The sequence below is a fragment of the Euleptes europaea genome, unplaced genomic scaffold (assembly GCF_029931775.1).
Source record: "Euleptes europaea isolate rEulEur1 unplaced genomic scaffold, rEulEur1.hap1 scaffold_84, whole genome shotgun sequence".
Classification (NCBI taxonomy): Eukaryota; Metazoa; Chordata; class Lepidosauria; order Squamata; family Sphaerodactylidae; genus Euleptes; species Euleptes europaea.
The window spans coordinates 3,526-26,541 of NW_026612604.1; the positions used below are offsets into that span (position 1 = coordinate 3,526).

The 23,016-nt window shown below is 41.4% G+C and overlaps 1 protein-coding gene across 1 annotated transcript in view; it reads right to left on the reverse strand.

Annotated features, from left to right (window-relative positions):
- Positions 1-970: 970 nt before the first annotated feature.
- The window catches only part of LOC130493175 (rho guanine nucleotide exchange factor TIAM2-like), a gene marked incomplete at its 3' end in the record, with an annotated part of 62,972 nt that continues 40,926 nt past the window's right edge, over positions 971-23,016 (reverse strand). The window contains exons 8-11 of the mRNA XM_056866878.1: positions 22,634-22,712; positions 21,831-21,923; positions 18,634-18,894; positions 971-1,074 (exon numbers count right to left, since the gene is read on the reverse strand). Coding sequence (XP_056722856.1) covers positions 971-1,074; positions 18,634-18,894; positions 21,831-21,923; positions 22,634-22,712 — 537 coding nt within the window. The remainder of the gene's footprint in view (positions 1,075-18,633; positions 18,895-21,830; positions 21,924-22,633; positions 22,713-23,016) is intronic.

Consider the following 23,016-nt stretch of genomic DNA (forward strand, 5'->3'; position numbering starts at 1 on the left):
AGTTCGATCCCGACGGAAGTCGACTTCAGGTAGCCGGCTCAAGGTTGACTCAGCCTTCCATCCTTCTGAGGTTGGTAAAATGAGTACCCAGCTTGCTGGGGTAAAAGGGAAGATGACTGGGGAAGGCACTGGCAAATCACCCCGCAAACAAAGTCTGCCCAGTAAACGTCAGGATGTGGGGTCACCCCATGGGTCAGGAATGACCTGGTGCTTGCACAGGGGACCTTTACCTTTTACCTATAAATACTAACAAGCAGGGCTTTTTTGTGGTGGTGGGTACCGGCACCTTGGGAGGTGTCTGTCAAATCGTGAGGGGTGAATTGGTGGAAATCAGTGCAACCTTATATGTGAGTATCAGCACTTAAAAAAAATGTACTGCTAACAGACACAATTAAAAACAACTTCTAAAACATTTTGAAGTATGAAAAGTCCTTAATTAAAAAACTGCCATAACTGTGCAGATGTCCAGTCATTTCTGTTTAGCAGACAGGTAATACAAACCCAGGTCTCCCAGGTACTCTACCAGGCAGAGCATGCAGGTTCTCAGAGTCTTCAGCCACAGTAGCTAACTAAGCATTGTTATCTCTGAAGATGCTTGCCACAGCTGCTGGCGAAATGTCAGGAAAGAAAATACCAAGACCACGGTCACACAGCCCAGATAACCTACAAGAACTGATGAACTCTGACCGTGAAAGCCTTCGACAATACATTGTTATCTTCATGGCCAGACCTCACTTGTCTTTACCATGACACATTACAATGCATTCGATCTCCTCTGCAAAATTTACCCAGTATCACTCAATATCAGGCACCACGGGAATAGAAGTCCAAAAGGTACTACATATTAAAGACAAAGAGAAGCTGATACATTTTAAATAAGTTACTCCCCACTCAAATGACTATAAAAAAGTGCTAATCTTACAGTGTTCTGTTTGATTACTCTGCTGTAACACATAACAAGTGCTCTTACCCTGAAAGGTAACTCCATTCTCTCCTTTTGTGGAACCTGATCCAGAATGCTATCCGTACTGCTCTGTTTCAGATTTGTGGCAACATCAGGTACATTGCTGAAATCTGCATATAAAATGGGGAAAAAGGTACCAGAGAATTTGCAATCAGGAGGAGAAAGATGAATTATACCTCATTCATAAACGTTCTTTGTAAGCGGGTGAAAAAAATCCAGTACTGTATTGATGGTTTGCTTTAAAAAAATCAAGTCAGATGGTCTAAAACAATTTTTGTGAAGTAATGCATATATTTTATTTGCTAGAGAAAACCTTTCCTTTCTTGATTCCTGCTGTGGCATCATCTGTCGACCCTGTCGCACAGTTTGTGCCAGCTGAAAGGAACAACCAATCAAAATGATTACATATTATCAAGCAACTCTCTTGGATGAACATAATGTTCTATGACATGACATGGTTGTTTAGGGCTTTTTTTAGGTAACAGACACAGAACCCTCTATTCGCAGAGGTGCAGATAGCTTTCACCTCCACCTCTGGAAAGTGAAACATTAAAACCTCCCCTCTAACAGCACCCAAATCTTCAAACTTCTATCAGCTGTGTAAACATGCATAATGAATTGTGATCAAAATTACTGAGGTTCTGCAGAACTACAAACATTTTGGGAAGGATCAGGAGACCATAGGGCAAGGTGTTTTTAAACAACTTGCATGTGTTCTAGCTACAGAATCCCTGTATGATGCAGGCAATTCTGAAGTTTGTTCTTTGGTGTTCTTTCAAGTTATGTCAGGGCTCTAGATGGCTCTAGTAAGACTGTTTTCATATCTCATGACCTGCTCATGAACTAGGATGTACCCCTCAGGTTTGTTCATGTAAACATGCAAATTGGTGAGAAAGAGTTCAGAACACAAGCACCTTGACCCATAGGTGTAAACTATGGGGGGGGCTGAGGGGCTTGAGCCCCCCCGAACTTGGCCAGGGGGGGCTGAGCCCCCCGGGCAACCAGTGCCTACATGAGGGACTCAGTTACAGTGGCAGCTGAAGCACAGTGGCAGCTGAAGCACAGTCCTGTCCGACCTTCCTATTGTATCATACTACAATTTCCATGATTCTTTGGGACTTTGTTCCTGTTTGCTAGTATGTATTTGTGTGTTTATTAAGAATTATTAAGATAAGCAAACACATCTACATGCCTCCAGGTACCACCCCAACCATATCAATCAGTCCATTGTCTATAGCCAAACCCTATGCTATAGTCGCATCTTCTCCAACCCCTCAGACAGATATACTGACTTGAAGGAACTACAGCGAACATTTTTGCAACTACAATATCCTGCTGATATGGTAAAAAAAAAAAGATGATTGGAAAGGCCAGAATGATACCTAGGCTCCTCATAGGGCAGTTGCTCTAGTCCCCTAATCATTTTGGTTGCTCTTTTCTGCACCTTCTCAAGCTCTGTACTATCCTTTTTAGGTGTGGTGACCAGAACTTTACCCAGTATTCCAAGTGTGGTCTCACCATAGATTTGTACAAGGGCAGTATGATAGCAGCAGTTTTATTCTCTATTCCTTGTCTAATTATGGCCAGCTTGGAATCTTCTGAGGAGCGAGGAGATCCTGGGGCAAAAGCAGATGGATATGCACAAAGCTTATTGAGATTTGCTACATACTTCATGCTACAGTTACTGCTGCTTTTGTTTGGTCATTTGGACACATTAAACGCAGCTCTTCAAAAAAGTAACCTACAGTTTCATCAAGCAGAGCTTCTTCTTGCTTCTGCACTAATCATACCAACACATGCCAAATATTGGGGTGGGGCGGTGAAGGGAAATTGGGAAGGATAGGTGGGATATGGCAGGAGAGGATGCTTGTGGGAGCAGTAGAAGGGGCAACAGGGGATTAGGATAATATTTTATTTTACTGTAATTTTAAAAATGTAAATAAACAGTTTGCATTGTTAATTAAATGTTAAAGTTGTATTTCAGCTGCCTGAAGATCATTTGTTGAAGCCCCCCTAAATTTCTGGGAAGACCCTCCCTAAATCCCCTGTAGCCCTGCCTCCATAGATAGTGACAACGGAGGCCCCTCCCTGTGATGTCACTGGCTCCTCCCTATGATGTCACAGCAATACATCTGGCCCTGGCCCAGCACCCCCCCCTGGGAAATTGGAAAGTCTAAGTCCCTGCCTTGCCCACTACTGCAGACACACTGTTATCTATAAAACAAAAACAGTCATAGGTCATAAGGAGCCAGGCTTCCTTTAGTTTCTGAGCATTCAAGATAGTGCCCTGCCATCGTGCCTAGAGTTTCTGTGGAGGGTGCGAAGACTTCTGCTCATGAAGCATGATTATTCACCTTTCCCCTCCTCCAGAAACAGGGTGTTGGGGGACATTTCAGGCTGCTGTGGGAAGGGGAAGTTGGAAAAATTGTGCTGTGTGAGTAGAAGTCCTTGTTCCCATAAAAACACTAGTTGCAATCCAAGCCACTGACACCACATTTTCAACTTGTTCTCTCAAAAGTTGTCAATCAGGGACACATATACATCCTGTATGTTTGTATGTGCATATGAACAAAAGCGCAAAACAATCTAGAACAAGTTCACAGCATCTTCATAATTAATTAAAAATACTGATAAAGGATAGGCTCAGATATATGGCTAAAATTATTTCTGTCTAAAACAATTATATATTTAAATTATTTTCCAACTCCAAACTAAAGCTTACATACATGTATCAGCTCTTCCCTCTCAGAAGTTGATAAGCTTTTCTAATTTCAATTGCAAAATGTGTACTCTAGATAATGCTGCAATTTTAATATGTTCTCTTATATGATCCTGACTAGATTAATCATTTTTTTTAAAAATTTACCATACTAAAATTTGTACTAGGTCACTTTCGGTTTGGAGGATTGGATCCACTCCTTTCATGCCATTAAGAGTCACTTCCCAACCATTCTGCTAATGTAGTACTTCGTGTTTGGTGAAAGGGAGCCATCAAGAAACAAGGGGAAATCAAACTTCTCATAAACTAAAGCTGGTAATACACCAGATGTTTCCAGCATTTCCTCAGGTGTACTTATTTTAAATGGTTCTGAGAACACTGGCCATCTCCTCATCTGAACCTCAAGGATTCATGGAGATGAAAGAGTTATGCTAACTGAATCTCAATCATCCATATGGATAAGACATATTGAGGAGGGAAATTGATCAATAGGGATTATTTTAGATTCCTTGTATTGCCTCACAGAAAGGTCAGCGATTGATAGAAATGCAGGCACTTAAAAGCCATGCAAGTAGTAGATGTTCCCCTTGAGTTGGGAGCCTTGGCCAAATAGACAACATATAGAACTATACTTTACGTGTCTAACTGCACCGCAACAGTGTAGAGCATATATGCTTGCCAGGCTAAACGCAGTACCCTCTGCCTTGTTATACAGACGATTTCATAAAATCCCATTTGCGGGAATAGTGGAATTGAATCACTGGTGCATGTCCTGTTTAATTGTTCCTTTTATTCTTGTAGCAGATTCCAATTCATTGACCCACTGTTTGTAAACAGGGAATGGCTTTCTGGTGAAATCAGGACATCTTATGACCTACACAAAACCCAAAAATAATCGAATCAGTTGCAAGATTCTTACAGTTAGCAATCAGATATCATGAATGGTGTGTAGCTTTCCTTAATGGCTGATTTGGGATGGTTTTATCCAATTTAATTTGTTTGTACTTGGATTTATCCTGATGTTTGTTCTTCCTTTTTTATATGCCAATAAAGGCGTGTGTTGTGTTGTGAGTTTAAAAGGGTGGGGTTTTTTTTGCCCTGACCTGGATAGCCCCAGGCTCAGCAGGGTCTGCCCTGGCAAGTATTTGGATGGGAGACCTACAAGGAATACCAGTGTTGTGACACAGAGGCAGGCAATGGCAAACCACCTCTGAACATCTCTTGCCTTGAAAACCCTAAGGGTTTGCCATAAGTCAGCTATGACTTGCCTAGGGAGACCTTTCCTTCTTAGCTGAGCCCCACCCCCTGGCTGTCTGCCTGTAAAATGAACAAACCTGTAAACTGGCACTGTTTTGCTAATTAATAGCTTATTTTTATGTCTGTGTTATAATACAGTGTTTCATATTTGCTAGCCGCCTTGAGTGTTCTTTTGTACAGAAAGGCCATGTTTTCTATATATAAAGAGCACCAAATCTCTCATTAGCACATGCCATTAAAAGCTTAGGCCAATAGAATTGTCTTGATGGCTAAAAACTACTACATTAAAAACAAAACAAAAAAATCCTGTTAGTTATCCACTGGGACACCCACCAAAAGATACTGAACCCATTTAGAAGCTAAGCTAATGCAGTCTGGCCCAGTTGAAGTTTCCAGATGGTCTTCATAGGTAAATCTCCTAATCTGCACATTATCAGGCGTAGATTACTAAAGCCAGATTTATGTTTTTCACCCCCAACAATGAGTTATAGCAGGTTCAACAACCGAAGTCAGTTTATTTGGTTAACTTTTCTATGGCTTCCCTTTCAAGTTTGTTATTAGTTGTACATTCAGCATTACACCAACAAAAGATAACTTCAAAGCATCAGAGTTCTGTGTGTCCAAGTGAACTTTCTTTCTAGGAAACTACATAGATGAGTAAACTGCAGTGAATCCATACTCAGTATCTTGCCTTACTTCAACCGTCAGCCAACAAAAGGTACGGAGGAACTATGAAGCACCCATCAGAACAGACAACTGTAGTGAGTGATACAGGGACTCAGCACTTTACTGTACTCAATACAGTAGGCACCAATGTTTTGATAAGGTACCCCCTTAATTACATTATTATCATGACGTCGTGTTCACGGGAAGGAAGATTTGACGCACCATCATTCAAGAGATATGATAGTATAACTACTAGAATCCAAAGCGAACATGCTTCCTAAGTCAGTTCCTCGTGTGAATTATTCAGTTAAAGCACAGCAGACCATGCACAGATGGGCAAGAGAGACCAAAGATTCATCAAACACAAGGAAGTGCAAGCATCCAGACCACACAAGAAGCATGCCCATGCAAAAGTTATTTGAGCATGTGCAAATTTATAAGACAAATGTCATACATATTCTTCAGAGGTTTTTCAATATTATTTAGAACCTGGAAACCAAAATGGGGAACAAAGCTAAATAAATGCATCTGTCACTCACGAGGAAGCAAGTCTTTCTATCGCACAGGAAGAGACAGATGGAAACGTTACATGTTGCCTTAACCAATTTAATTAATGAAGGCTTAATTACATCCTAATCACTTCTGCTCTTACCAATTCATCCTTCTCCCTACAAGTGAAGGGGAAATTACAATGAAGAAGAAATAGGGAACTTGATTTTAAATATCTCCTGCTAGGATTTCTTCCCACCCGTCATAGTTTAGCAGTTCTATTTCAAACCATCACCAATTTGAACAAGTGTCTTATTGCTCATCAAGTGTTATCAAATGTCAAGAGCCGAATAGGTGGTAAAGGCTCCCTCTGTTGCAAGGCAGAAGTAGGAGGTGTGTTTTACCTTCTGTTCTATTGACAGCAATATAGGAGTGGGGGCAGGGGATGCAGAACTAAAAATAAACGCAGATGGCACAGCAAAACTAGATGAACCCAATCGCTTACAAACTTGGAGAGCTGCATTTGCAATTTGTTCTGATTTCAAGGTCAGGCCAGTGTGCAATTCAGAGCATCCTTTGCAGGTTCTAACTCATATACTATTCTTGTTCAACAAGACTGGAGGTTCTCAGGGGACTATGGCCACAGCATAGGGAACGAGATGAAATGCAAACAGACTGAGTCCAGTTATTTCTAATCTGCCTATCTAAAAGCTGGCACATGGATCTCAAGTTTCTTCTTCCATACAGGGGGGTCCAGGTTAGTGATGGAATCAAGGCCAGCTTTACCTAGACCCTTTAAAAAACCAAAGGCACTCCATAGAACAGCCAGAAGGCAGCTGTGGCTCCCTTCAAAGGAATCTTGCAGAAGCTACAGATCTCTTATAAGAGAGTATGAAACACATTCACGTCTGTAGAAGAAAAAAGTGAGAAGTGTGGGGAATGCTGTTTTGAAAGCCTGCAGGGGCCCAGTTTGGCTTGGGACCACAGCATGGAGGTGGAGGACATTTTGCCTCCCTCCTGCGCCATGTTCCCAACCCGACCCAACTTGTTGAAAAAACTTATTGTTTAGTTTGGCCCTAAGACAGACAGTTAAAAGAAACACATTGCATCAACAGACACTGACAGTTCTTGTACTGAGCTGCACACATGGTAGTTATTTCAGTCACACTGGTGTGAAAAGATAACTAAGTCCAGGATCATCAGAACTTCTATCACCATCATTTTCTGTAAATGCATCCACTTGCAGACAGAGTTTTACCATTAAAAAGAAAAAAAACACCCTGGAGCAAAATTAAAATGATGTAATACAAAGGATGCTTGTAACACATTCCTTCAAGTCCAAAGTTAAGACACAGAAAAGGTCTCTAAAAATATTTCTCAAACGGCTTCACGTTTTGAATTGGGGGGGAGAAAAGAGGGAAAGTGTGTTATAAGAAGTATCCCCACAACTAGCAGATATGGTGGTTTCTATGAATGAAGGCCAGTTTAAGAAATTAAATCAGGCGTTTCTCGTATTCTTCCGTTGGGTTTGATCTGAGAGCAGGCAAGCTTCCAGATGTTTTGGGAAAGATGTTGCCAAAGCCTTGTTTTCAGTGTTTCGGGAAGACAACCAAACCCCAGGAAGGTGCAAAGCCTCGGTGGTCTTAGCATTCTAAGTATTTACTGGGGGGAAAGTTGAAGGGAGTGGCAAACAGAACTGCCCTGCATTCTGAATGGAAACAGATGCTGAAGGAACTCGAACCATTTCTCCTTAGCAAGCAACATTACTAAGGTCCAAAGAGTTCCACCAGAGAGATAAAAATATGTTTTTTTCTTGTTCTGTTATTTTGATGAAATACCTATCCAAATCCAATTGGAAACTTAGGATTCATCTTTTGCTCTGTAACCTTTGAAGAAGCTAGCTATTTGGGAAACTTAACAGCAAATACGATACGCTCCTAAATAAAGATGAAACAAATATTTCACCCCTATGGCCCCTGCCTGGTGGAATAGTCTCTCTAATGAGACCAGGGCCCTGCGGGACCTTAAGGAATTCCACCGGGCCTGCAAGATGGAGCTATTCCACCAGGCCTATGGTTGAGGACAGCTACGGTTTTCTATCAGTGCTGGTCTCCCTACCCTCTCCTCCTCCACCTCCATCTTGTTCTTTGTATTTACCACTGACCATCATCTGGGAGGACCTGACTGTTTGCAGACCCTGCAGACGCATATATGCTACTAGGAGCGCCATCTTATATATTTATTGCTGATGCCATTTCTTGATGATGTTTTGGGGCTTGTTTTTTATTTATTCTAGGAACTGTTTTAGTGTGGTTTTATTGTAACTTTTATTGTATTTATTATGTGATTTTGTTGTGAACTGCCCTGAGCCTGGCTTTGCTGGGGAGGGCGGGATGGATGGATGGATGGATGGATGGATGGATGGATGGATGGAAGGAAGGAAGGAAGGAAGGAAGGAAGGAAGGAAGGAAGGAAGGAAGGAAGGAAGGAAGGAAGGAAGGAAGGAAAGAAGGAAGGAAGGAAGGAAGGAAGGAAGGAGTTGGTTTTTATATGCCAACTTTCTCTACCACTTAAGGAGGAATCAAACCAGCTTACAATCACCTCCCTTCCCCTCCCCACAACAGACACCCTGTGAGGTGGGTGGGGCTGAGAGAGCTTTTAGAGAGCTGTAACTAGCCCAAGGTCACCCAACTGGCTTCACGTGTAGGAGTAGGGAAACAAATCCAGTTCACCAGATTAGCCTCTGCCACTCATATGGAGGAGTGGGGAATCAAAGCCGGTTCTCCAGATCAGACTCCACCGCTCCAAACCACTGCTCTTAACCACTACACCATGCTGGCTCTCTAAATATTTATGGTAAAACAACTGATTCATTACTTGACTGATTAACCTGATACAATCTCAGGAGGACTATTTACCCAAGTAAGTCCTGATGTCTATGAAGAGGCCTCCAGGGACAAGGAAAGACTGTGGCTGTACATGCTGATGTTTCAATACAGACTTCATGATGTGGTGCCCTTGGTGACACCAGGAGATGCACCTGGATGTGTATTGTGGGGACTTATAGTATTTATCATGACATAACTATAAATCAAACATATACACTAAGGAGTAGCCAAGGCCATTGATACACTTTTGAAATGGTGGGACGAGCCTGACCTTTGCTGCCCAAGCCACAGCTATAAGCCTTGGCTCATGAAGCACCCTAAAGAGGAGCCCTTCCTCTTCCTTTCCAGTAACCTCAAGCAAAATGACCACTGCACAAATACCATGAATGGGGCTAGCTTGCCCCACCTATTTCCTTGGGGAAACATACTAGTTGTGGGGTTGTCAACTGCCCAGGGAGAGCAGGCCAACTATGACTATTGCAAATGTAAGGTTTTTTCTCAAAGATGTGAAGTGCCAGTAACAAGGCAATAGGTTTAGCTGAATGCTGGACTTCCGGTGCTGACGCTGGGCTGAGTACCACGTCCTCCCAGGGGCTCCTGGGGGGAATCCAAGTTTGCGTGCAATTTGGGGTGATTTACCGCACCCCAATCCAGCCCTTGCAAGTGGGCTGGGAAGCAGGAACTCCCTGCAGCCATTTATGCGGTTTGATCTCCTGAATACTCCGAGGGAGCTTTACCAAGTCCCCCGGAGATTCAGACGTTGATCCCGTGGGCACCAAGGGATTGAAATCGCCAGAGCGCAACTTCGGCATTAGACTCTACCCTCCAGCACCTTATAAACATCATAAGGACTACATTAAGATTAGAACCTCACCTCCAGACGCCCAAGTGAGTAGATAAGAATCTTTCGTTCTTCACTGGCGTTATCGAATAACAGGGGGTAGAAGAAAACATTCCTGGTAACCGTGTTCCTCCCTTAATTGAACTGGATGATTTTGCTGCATGAGATCCATCAGATAGAGCAGCAGGAGCCTTATCAAACTGATCAGCTTAAACTAAAACAACGAACTTGAATGATTGACTTAAGATCTGCCAATCCGACGCGTCTTTAAAGGAAGGGGAGGGAGAAACCTTTGAGAATTTGCCCGGTGTAAAAAAGGTCCTCCAGCCACGTTTTACAACAAAGAAGATATCTTGGACCGGAAGACTCTGTGCTTCATTCAATATCCCTCTCTATTGTTCTGCAAGCAAATCAACAGGAAGCAGGTCGTAGGACCGGAAATTCGTCTTACTCGTGTTACACCAAAACCATTCCTGAAGGAAACAACCATAGAGAAGAGACGATAGAAGGTCCGCGATGAGGTAATTCCTGGAATACTTCCTGGTTCTGCCGATCTAGAGCGTCTGGTAAAACTCGTTGGTATTTTCAACTTTAAAAAGCTATTTTAAGCCTAAATCCTTATTTCTTCAACTTGAAAAAGATATTAAGCTGGTCAATGAAATATTCTTTATTAACTACATGCAATGGACTCCTGCTAGACGACCATCAATTTTTTAACTAAGTTACTTATGTAAATGTCTGGAACCTCTCCCTGATCTAGCTTAATTCATAGCCCTGCCTTTACGAAATTAAAGGAAACTTTACAGAATTTAACCATGGAAAAAAAGGTGCAGGACATGCTTGCTAAACACTCTGAGGCGACAATTAAACAATTGAAACAGATATCAACACAGATGGCTCAATTGATTTCAATGATGACGACTCTTGACCAATCATCACAGATATGTAATCAGAAGTTGGATCTGGTTACAGAAGACATAAAAGATATGAAGGTTCAAATGATGGCTACTAATACAGACATGCAAGTAATGGATTCTTCTGTCAAAAAAGTTATGGAAGAATACAAGGATATAAAGAAGAAGACAGAAGTCCAAGAAGGTAACCAGTTTGTGACAATGAGAACAGACATGCAAGAAATGGACTTTTCATCTAAAAAAGTTATGGAAGGACATGTGGACATAAGGAAAAAGAGAGCAGGTCAAGAAAAACAGATTGAAGCCATGACGGAGATGAAGGCCAGAAAGAATTATTTTTGGCTACGCAATCTGCCTGAGGAAAGGAGAGAGAATAAAGAGATCCTGTTCCTGTACCTGACTGACTTATTTCAGTTGCAGAAGGAAGTATTAGACCATGGTTAAAGGACTGATTTAAATATGATTGCTGGATTGGAAGGCTTTGACAGTATGGATGGGTGGCATGGCTATTTACGGTGTAGTGGAATTAAGATTTAGACATCATTTTGGGATTATGTAAACAAGTCCTCCTTATATAGACTACCGATGTGATATAAATGTATATTGGAATTATCAATATTAATGTGATTATTATTTCAAGGAAAATGTTGGAATGTAGTAAGGAAATTGGTTTTTTCTTTTCCTTTTTTATAAGGGGTGGACTTGTGATATGGATTTGGGATATGATTTACAATGAAATAAGATTGATTAAACAGAAAAATATCCCCAAAATATTGGAGATGATGTTACTTAGCATGATTAAATTTATGTTATAATGGCTGCAAGATTATTTTATGCAGCCAAATGGAAAGGGACAAATGTTTCAGAATAAAGGGATTAAATCATTTAAATGTTAGAACTGGTGGAGTTGGAGAAATTAGGGGAAATGGGAGGCTTGGATGAATCATTGTGACAATGTATAAGATCTGGGAAAAATGGAAGGTTACTTTTTACTCTGATCCAGAATGTAAAATTTTATATAATATGAAACTTTAGAATGAGATTAATATTAGGATCAGACTATGTTAACGAAGGATAGTAACACTTTATTAAGAGGTAGATGGAGGTGATGGGGAAGTTGATTTATTTTTTATGTTTATTGGAAATTAAGACAATTGATGTAATTGAGATTTTGATATTATTTTTACATTGTTGTTAAAATTATGAAGAATTTATAGTTTTAAAAAACCAATAAAAATTTATTAAAAAAAAAAAAGGTTTAGCTGAATGCTTCCGTTGGTTTGGGCCAGCCACATATTGCCTGTGTCATGACTGCTGACACAGCAGCATTGACAGAGGGCTAAGCAGGTACTATGCTAGCCCACCCATTATTGAGGTCACTGACTACAACGGACAGGGCAAGTATATGTTTGTTCCCTTGGTCCCAGTACTGAGATGGCTCAGGAAAAATAAAAACTTTAGGGTACATTTTGAATTCACGGTGCACTTGTTGATGCCATTCTATGAAATTTGGGGAGATGAAAAGATATGAAAAAAAGATCTAGCAAAAAGTATTTAAGTCAAAGATGCGGAAGCGAATTTTTTAAAAAACAAAATCCTTCTACCATAAGTCATCTTTAAGATAACATTATGCCTTTTCCTATCAAGCAGAAAGGCAGGGTTTACTTTATCAGCTGTCTTATATAAGCAAAGAGTTTCATATTTAAAAATGCCTGAGTTTACAGATGGTGGTAGGCAAAGACATAGGAAGCTGTGAAAACAAAAAGCAAAAGGTTCAATCACATTTTGGATTCCGTGGACTGCCAAAAAAACAAATCAGTGGGTTCTAGATCAAATCAAGCCTGAACTGACCCTAGAAGCTAAAATGACTAAACTGAGGCTATCGTATTTTGGTCACGTCATGAGAAGACAAGAGTCACTGGAAAAGACAGTCATGCTAGGAAAAGTTGAGGGCAGCAGGGAAAGAGGAAGACCCAACAAGAGGTGGATTGATTCAATAAAGGAAGCCACAGCCTTCAATTTGCAAGATCTGAGCAAGGCTGTCAAAGTTAGGACATTTTGGAGGACTTTCATTCATAGGGTCGCCATGAGTCGGAAGCGACTTGACGGCACTTAACACACACACAGAGATGGAGCAAGCCGTGCAGACTGCATTATTCCGGGGACAAACACAGGAACACTGTTGCTTTCTGTGCCCTGCTAGTGAAATTTCTAGACCCATCTATCTTGTTATTGCTAGAGGCAGAACACTGGACTTGGGCCAGATACAGTTACATGGATTGGAGCCGCTCTGCACATAACTCTCAGAAATCAGAGGAGGGAGGAGGGAAGCTAGAGCCATTAATTACCTGAAGGAGGTTGTCACAAATGCATGCAGCAAAAACTAAGCTGGTAGGCTACTGCAAATCAAGTCTGGGGCCAAAATAACAGGGAATACAAGGCAACAGGGTAAAACCGTTAAAACGATGCATTCAATCAAAGCCAAACTGCTTGCATTCGTTTCACTAACAAGCCATCAAGATGGCAAAAATGAAATGCAGACACACTGTAATCTGATAAATGTGACCAATTTGCTCACACGGTTTAATTTTGGAGAAATTTCTCCCTTCCCCATTGATGGAAAACATGGGCTGCCCTGGTGGCTCTCTTAATCAGACAGCCAATTTTTAAAAAAATCTCTTTATCCATTATTATCTAGAGTAGCATATAGTCCACAATATTTTAACATTATAATGGAACGCACAAAGATTAGCACAAGTTGCAAAATCCATCCCCCAGGTATAATGAATCGGGTGAATGGACACACATGTGTTTTATGGCAAATACTCCAGGTAATGCTGGCCTATAATATCACGCTAACAAGCTGAGCAATAGTCGGGTATAATGAAGAGTAATTAATTAGACCCGTAACTTTTGTTTTATGACATAATCTTTTATGTGCCAACCATCAACTTAATAGCATTTTAAATTGAATAGATGCCCATGAGAAAGAAGCCCCTTCACTACAAATCTCAACAGGTGTTTTTTATTTTAAAGATGGCCTAATAAAGCTGCTTTTTAATTAAATTAACCCTTTCAACACTCCTTAGTGACTTTTTATGTTTTCAGAGAATGAGATTGAACCCCTTTGCCTTGCTATCTTAATCAAGCACACAAACCACTCACCAAGAACCACCAGGCTCAGCAACAGTTTTGGAAGCACTTTAATAGCACATTAGAAAATTTGCTATTGCAAAGTGTGAGAAGCTCCCAGGCCCAGAGTAAATGCTATCTGGCAACTATCCAGACATATCCTGATGTTTTTTTCAATTGAAAAATCATGTTTGCAAGCCGAGCCAGCATCAACATAAGCCGAAATAATAATCTGCCATGACTTCTGGCCGGGTCCACCAACCCTGCCCCTATGCCTCCTCTGCCACCTGCCCGTGCCCCTTTCTCCCTACTGCTTCCTTGCAAGTGACACCCCTCCTGAGCTTCCAGCTGCCAGCATGGTAGCATTGCCAGGTTCCTCTCTGCCAACGGCGGGAGGCTTTTGGGGCGGAGCCTGAGGAGGGTGGGCTTTGGGGAGGGACTTCAATGTCACAGGGTCCAATTGCCAAGGCAGCCATCTTCTCCAGGTGAACTGATCTTTATCAGCTGGAGATTACTTGTAATAGCAGGAGATCTCCAGCTATTACCTGGAGGTTGGAACCCTACAGCATGGCCAGGGAAGAGCATACAGAGGGGTGCAACTGGTGCTCTTCACAGTTACAGCAGCAGTACTCCCAGCCACAGAAACCACCCTGTGGGAGGAAAGGGTGTACAGGTGGCTCTTAATATGGGCAGTGGGAGGGGTTGTGAGTGGAAAGGGGAAGGACACACAGACAGGTGGGGGGTACATGGGTGGGGGCAAGATGAGAGGTATGAGCAGGGGTCCTGGTGGTGGGCAGAGGGGGGCCTGGCCACACTCTGGCCAGGGCCTCTGAAAGCCTGGAACCAGCCTTCTCTGGCAGCCTTGCTTTTGTTTGCAGTGGCTGGAAGCAGGGGGAGATATGCTTAGCCCTTGTCCTTCCATTGTTTTTCCAGTCAAAATAGACCCTGCAAGCCCCAGGAAAAGATATCCATACCTACAACTTTCTCCTCCGTGTGTGGAACGAACAGTGTAAGAGAGCAATTCTGAGTATGAAAATAGCTGACAAGGAAAGGATTAAGCAGCCCTTCGCTCTGCTGTCCCTCCCATCATTTCCACAGCTTTTCATAACCAGAAAATTTGGGATTCTTTCTCAAGTGACTGCCATGTAAAATCTAGTTTGACCGTGTTTGTTTTTTATTAGTCTCTTGCCTTTGCTAGCCTGATCTCGTCAGATCTCACAAGCTAAACAGGGATGGCCCTGGTTAGGATTTGGATGGAATTCCAAAGTCACTATGCAGAGGAAGGCAATGGTAAACCACCTCTGTTAGTCTCTTGCCTTGAAAACCTGACGGGATCACCATAAGTCCGCTGCAACTTGACTGCATTTTACATATACAAACATGCTAGTTTCACAGGTGTTTTATAGAAAACAAATTCAAACTATATGGTTTAACTGGCAACCCAAAAAACATATCCTTCTGGTCCACTTTGCTATATCATCGTTCAGGGACTGAGAAAAAATGGACACCAAGCAGAAGGAGGTAAGACTAGGCAAGTACAGGGATCATGGACTCAAGAGCCAAGCTTGGACACTAAGGTATAGACAAAAAACAAGATGCTGGGAGTTCTGCAGTTGGAGCTCGTGGCTTTTAAAAAATGCAGTAACCAGGCACATAGGGTCCTGATTCTGATTAGGATCATGGTATGTGTAGGGATTAAGCTCCTACTCTGCCATTTCTCTAGTTTGAAATACCCCAGAGAGTACCTTTATTTGCCCTGCTGGGACAAACATTTTTTTTGTGCCGTTAAGTCACAGTTGACTTATGGCGACCCCATAAGGGAAGTTGGAATGTGTGTGAAGAAAAGGGTTTTCAAGGCGAGAGATGTTCGGGGGTGGTTTGCCATTGCCTGCCTCCACGTCATGACCCTGGTAGTCCTTGGAGGTTGCTCATCCAAATACTAACCAGGGCCAACCCTGCTTAGCTTGTAAGTTCTGATGAGATCACGCTAGCCTAGGGCTATCCAGGTCAGGGCAGAACAAGCATGCAGGTACAATTATTTTCCCAATGAGGTAAACAGCAGCTTATTGGAACTGGTTTGGACTGGGGGAAATGGCACAGGGGCTTAGCCCTCCTGCTAAGCATCAGGTCCCTGCATGCCTTATAACTACATTTTTTAAAAGGCTGGGAGCTCTGGTTACAGAAACCCCAATGTCTGATCAGGTTTGGTCCTCAGATACCTTCTAGGATGCTAGGGGAGTTGGAATGTGTGTGAAGAAAAGGTAAATGAACAGCAGAAGAACTTCATTTCAGTGATTGGGGCCACAACGCTTCATTCAACAGATTTGAATTTCTAAATTTTGCATTTTGCCAATAGGGTTAGGATGTGTGATCATCTGGGCATAGATAAGGTTTCCAACAGGAAATAACTAGCTTGTTTGGCAACTGCAGCAGCTCAAATAGCCCAGTTTGGCCTGAGCTTGTTAGGGCTTGGAAGCTAAGCAGGGTTGGGCCATGGTCAGTCCTGGGTGGGAGACCACCAAGGAAGCCTGGGGTTGCTACATGGAGGAAGACAGTCTCTCACTTTGAACACTCCATGGTTGGAGTTCTTGGCAATTATAAACTTCACACTCCCTTCACCCGCTTTCTGTAATACTGACAGAAACTGAGGTAACCAATGACTCATGGATTGTTCAGTAACTCAGGATATGTACTACAGGGATGGCATTTGACAACTGTAGGTCTTTTAACCTAATGCACATCACTCTTCATGTAAAAATCATGCTTGAATCTTCAAGCAATTTAAATGGAGATTTCCCCCACTTTAGATGTATGATACCAAATTCCAGCAATGTTCTTTAAACATTTAATGCCCAGGTAGCTTGTGAATAGCATTTTCACTGCTCAAGGTTAGTGATCAGCCTCTGTTAAAAATAATACTTATTGAATGTTTACAACATAGCAGATACAAGAAGAACCAACTGGTCCTCTGTATCAGTGATGCAATCAGCACCATCCAATAGGTGCCAAGGACAGCCTGAATAGCCCTGACTAGCCTTAGCTGGTCAGAACTTGATAGCTAATCAGCATCAGCCATAATTAAGGGAGACCACCAAGGGCAACCAGGGTTGCTATGCAGAGGAAGGTAATGGCAAACCGCCTCATCTCTTGCCTTGAAATCCCCATGCAGGATTGCCATAAGATGCAATTTGACGGCACTTAATTATTATTATTATTATAGGTGCCAAATCATTTTAATGGTATCTATCATCTGTGGCATTAAGCCATGTGGAATATGGCATGTGGAATACGCTCCCATAGTGTGCATGTGGAATACGCTCCCATAGTGTAGTGTGTGTGTGTGGAAACAGTGTGCCATATAGACCTTTTGGGAAGTGATTTACAGTGCTACCCTAAACAGTCTTACACCTTTCTAAGCCAATTGACTTCAGTGGGAATGGTGCAACTTTGCTAAAGGTGGCACTGTCCATGCCCAGGGAAGCAATGAGGTATACTCCACAAGTCCCACCAAATTAAAATCCTTTATGTTGAAACTGGCACAGGCCAGTTCCTTATTATACAATTAAAACACTTATGAAACAAATTTCATGTGGAAATTGTACAGACAGAAGCTGACGACGGTCACAAAATCTTATAATTTTAGCAATTGCTTCACCGAAAAGGTTAGTTTCTAGTCTTCGTGGTTTACAGATGTATTCTCCCACCCCCTTAAAACTCACAGGACAGGTTGGAGATGTGCATGATAAGTTGATGCCTCTTATTGCCCAAACATATGCCCGTTCTTCATAATTTACAATACCCCTTCAAAAATGGTGTCAACATCCTTTAACTTTATCATATTACTGTCCCCAACCCTTTCATCACTATCTTTTTTGAGAAGAACTAAAATTCCAAATGCTGTTCATGGGCCAATTAAGTTCAAGGCTCTATCCTTAACCACACTGATCTCAATGAAGTTTACTTCCAAGTAGCCATGTTTAGGATCAGTAGGTTTACCTCTATTATGGGGGGACCAATTCAAATCTTACTCTGACAGCCTGGTTCTTGCTAGGGAGCCCAACTACATTAGTGTCATTCCCATATGGCTGCCGATGAAGTGAAGTTGAATCCACAAGGACTGTTAAGCACATGTGAATGCCCAAATTTCTGACATTTTATTTGCACAGTTCAACTCCTTCTGAACCACATCGGTGTTTTTTCATACCACAGTCAATTGCACAGAGGCACCTATGCAGCTTGGGTCTCTAACGGCAAGCACATTGTGTGGACAACGTATTAAGCGAACGATATTTCGCTTGTAAAATACAGCCTTTCCTCAGTATGTTCACTGTTTCGTAATACTTGCAAATGTTTTACATGAATTTATCCCAAGAGTTTAGAGGGCTGCTTGCCTATATGGCAACTTCGTATATCATTCTAGTTAACTATGTCAAAAAGCTCAGTAGATATTCAGCTGAAGGCAATTTATATTAAACAACCTACAGGCATTTGAGATTTATGGATTTTTTTAAAAATGAGAGTGCAGGATAATTTCTAACAGGAACTGGCTTCATAACTTTTCATAGTTCATTTTAATATTTTGATCTCAGAAAGAAGCATTAATACTTTATTTCAACGCTTTAAAGAGATTTCCTGTTAAAATAATTATTCCCATTTATTTTAATTTATATTTATGTTTATATTTAACTTATTTTAACTTTACACACAAACAGCAAACAGCTCTATCTAGATAAAGAACAAAAACATCACCAGCAGCATCTCACCATTTGTGGTATTCTTTTTGAAGTTATCCAAAAATTCCTCCAGGAGTTGTGACTGGTTTGGAGGGGGCAACAAGTTTCTTGCTTCCTTGGAAATATCACCATCCGTCCACGAGGTACATGATGCACTTTTATTGCTGTTGTGACTTGTACTCAAAGTGAGCGTTACACTTTTCTCAGAGAAGAATAACTCCATCTGTCTAAGGTCAAGGTCAGTTACAGATTCTCCATTTATAATCAAGATTTCATTGCCCACACGTAACCCTGGGAACAAGAGAAAGAGATTTTTTTTAAAAAAAACCACTTGGTAGGTACTATAGTAGAAGGCTGTTAATGATAGGATACTTTGGAGGTTATTAATTTATGGGGTCGCCATAAGTCGTAAGTGTCTTAACGGCGCATAACACCCACACATTAGCAGTCAAAGATAATCATCACGCCACACTAGGGTTGCCAGGTCCCTCTTCTCAACCAGTGGGAGATTTTGGGGGTGGAGCCTGAAGAGGGCGGGGTTTGGGGAGGGGAGGGACTTCAATGCCATAGAGTTCAATTGCCAAAGCGGCCACTATTCTCCAGGTGATCTGATCTCTATCGGCTGGAGATCAGTTGAATTAGCAGGAGATCTCCTGCTACTACCTGGCAGTTGAAGCAACCAAAACAGCACAGAATACAATATAGGAAAAATGCTTACATTTTATATAAGTGAATAAAGTGCAAAAGTGACAATAAATATATACAAATGAAGTACAACAAGATACAGGTAAGTAATATATCAGTCCAGCATTATAGGAACTTGGGAAAAGCTCTTAAGTCCGTTCAAAGGTAAGTCCAGTAGTTACACAGAAGAAATAATATTTCCTTATAGAAATTTGTTGTACGTCTCTTCAGACTGTGCCTCCACTCGCTGGAGATCAAACAATGAATGCAAAGCCACAATAAAGGGATGACAGGACGTATTGTCTAGATCATATTCACGTTTCGCATATGGCTTGGTCAGCTACATGTATCCAAAAGCACAATTTCAAAAAACCATAGTAGGTAACATCTCCTTAGGGACCACTGACAGTGTCTATATGGGTCTCCGTTAAGATAGAATTAAGATAGAATGAAGTTAACCTGGCAGCTGGCAACCCTACGCCACACTGTAAAGTAACTGTTCAAATAATTTCCTGATAGTATCACCTGGAGTTCATGGAATGCACTTTGAGTACAACATGCACCTTGGAACAATCATAAACAGGTCTACTCTAAAGCAAGCCCCAATTTATTATATGGGGCTTACTCCCAAAATAGTATTCTTGGGATTGCAGCATTGTGAAGGTTCACATTTGCCAACTAGGAAGATTTTTGTTTCTAAGATGCTATTAATTTTTGGTTGGAAATTCTCTTTTGTCCACCTCTGGGTTTCTTAGCCTCGGTTTACAATGAGATGAAAGCTAATTCATGGCAAAGTCATATACTAAGTCCCAAACTTGGGACTCTCAGAGGAATATCTAAGGAGGCTTGGTTTCTCTGCACCTAAACATTTAATAAAACAAATATTGTTGGATATAACTCTCTAAGTGGATACTGGATTACTAGGTACTTTGAGAACTGCCACTATTTATAAGCAGCACACACACACCCCAACCCTCCTGGCCTATTTTACTGACCTATCAAATGTTGAGCATAGAAAGAATTTTACTAAGGCACGTTTGGATACTTTACAATTGGCAATGGTAAGAGGTCATTATAATTAGACCCCATATAATGAGCAAGTCTGCTCTTGTGACCACAGATCCATTGAGGACTTGGCTCATCTGATTCTTTGGTGCCCTAGATTTACAGTAGACTGTGAAAGACATATTGGGAATATTTTATCACAATACTTAAAGAGGTTGAACCAGAACAAACTGGTGATACTACTTGCAGATAAATGGGTAACACTACAATTGGCAAAGGTTATAGCCTGGTTTATAAAGGTACAGTCCAAACCCTCTGATGCAAGTTTGGTCAGTGAATAGTTCACTAGCTTTATGCTGCTGGATCCTTATTGCTATAATCCAGCGTGGTGCAGTGGTTAAGAGCGGTGAACTCTAATCTGGTGAACCGGGTTGGTTTCCCCACTCCTACACATGAAGACAGCTGGGTGACCTTGGGCTAGTCACAGTTTTCTTAGAGCTCTCTCAGCCCAATCTACCTCACAGGGTGTCTGTTGTGGGGAAGGGAAGGGAAGGTGATTGTAAGCCAGTCTGATTCTCCTTAAAAGGTGGAGAAAATCGGCCTATAAAAACCAACTCTTCTTCTTCTTCTACAGGAATAATAAGTTATTGTTAATTCCGTTTCTTTTAGCTATCAAGGTTTATAGTTCAAATGTTTATCATGTATTTTAATCTTCCAATGGATATTTTATGGATTTTACTTGATACTGTGACTGCCTTGTACTGTTTGGTTTATTTTTTAAGACGAACCATGAAAATGTTGATGGGGTAGTCGTTTACTGCTGCCAAAATAACAGTGAGTCTTGTGGGACTTTAAATACTAGGGAATTTATTATGGCATAAGTTTTTGTGCGCCTGCTTCATCAGACTGGTGTAATTTATGCCACAATAAACAGGTTAGTCTTTAAGGTGTCCCAAGAGTTTCCTTACTTCCTAAAACTAGTCATGGTTTTACTTCTAACGAACGATTAATCCGATTGTAGCTTAGCATCTCATCCAGGCCACAAACTAAGCAGCAGCCACCTGAATTTAACCAAATCCCTCCATAACACTGGTTACAAGGAAATTGATCAAACAAGCAGATATTGGAAGAGCATGGGATCTGGCAGGAGAGCTTGACAGTCATGCAAGACTGTATTTGATTATTAGTGTTGTTTGTTTTTTTAAGCAAAAATGGTAGCAAGGCTTAAAATAAAATTCATGGATTAAAAAGACACATCATTGTGTTCAGATACAGGGATTGTAGAATCCTGTGCTGAAATATGTCAGGTGGCCTGCCTGCCTGTTTCCGGGCACAATTCAAAGTGCTGCTTTTTACCTTTAAGGTCCTACACTACATACAGCTACCTCCTCTTGTACTGTCTAGCCAGCCAGTCAAGATCTGGTAATCTAGCATAAACACCGGCACAAATCAGGAATTCATAGAAAATGTTGCTCTTTGTCCAGTGCAAAAGCTGCATCATTTAAAGACAACAGCAGCAGGAAAGAGCTAATACATACCTTCTTTGTAAGCCATCCCATCAGGAAGAACATCGCTTACAAATATCTGGGTTAGATGTTGGTGTTCATCAACTTGTGCAGTGACTGCAAATCCTAGGGAAAAAATGCTGTTTCAATTTTTATGCCTCCTTTAAAAATTTCACATTTGACAAGGCTTCATAATTGTTTCATTATGGAAAATTCCTCATTTTATATTTCTATGAAGACACTGATCTTCAGTCTCATTAATATTTTGTATGGCTCACATGAGATAAACCCAAATCATTTGCCACCTGTAAACCAAGAAAAAGATGAAAGGCCAATAAAAGAAGATACACAAACTTTGGAAAATGCAGGCTTACCAAAATCAGTAGGGCTGTGGCCCAAAAACCCCAGCAGAAAGTACTGGCCAACATGGATTTTTCCCATATTCCTCTTCACCCCTAGACGGGCGATGCTTGGATTAGCAACAACCACATGAACACCCACAAAAATCACACAGGACAGGAAGCTACTGTGAGAAAGTGAAATTTTGCAAAATTGTCTCCCTTCCATCACTGGAAGCAGCTGGAAATCACTTCTTATGTCTTTGGCCTCCAAACAAGAAGCAACTTTCCAGAAAGCACAGCGAGGCTATAAAGAACAGTTTGTTTTGACATAGAGAAATCCTCCCCATCTAAATGATCAAATACACACAATGGTGTGAATCCAGTCTCTATCTCTCTCTTTCAAGAGGAACCCAACTCATTTGCCACCTGCAAACCAAGAAAAAGATGCAAGGCCAATAAAAGGAGATACACAAACTTTGGAAAATGCAGGCTTACCAAAATCAGTTACACCTTCATTTTTAGTAAGATGCACATGGTAGACACTTAAAGGGATGATTTCTATTTCGTCATATATCTGCAAGAAAAGAAAAATCCCATTTGAATTTGAACCACGAAACATACACCTGCAGGATGCACTTAGCACTCATACCACACCGTGCCACCATTAAGACTGGTTCTGCCATTACAGTGAGTGAGGCATTCGCTTTAGGTGGCAGATTCCGGGTACTACTAAAGGGTGGCAAAATATCCACTTTTAAATTTATTATATTTTAGCTCCGAGCTACCCTGGGGGCCATTTGGATTTTGAGTCTCAGATACCAAAATGGCTTTAGAACTTTGTGCCTTACCCTCGGTGGTAGGTGAAAAAAGTTGTGAAG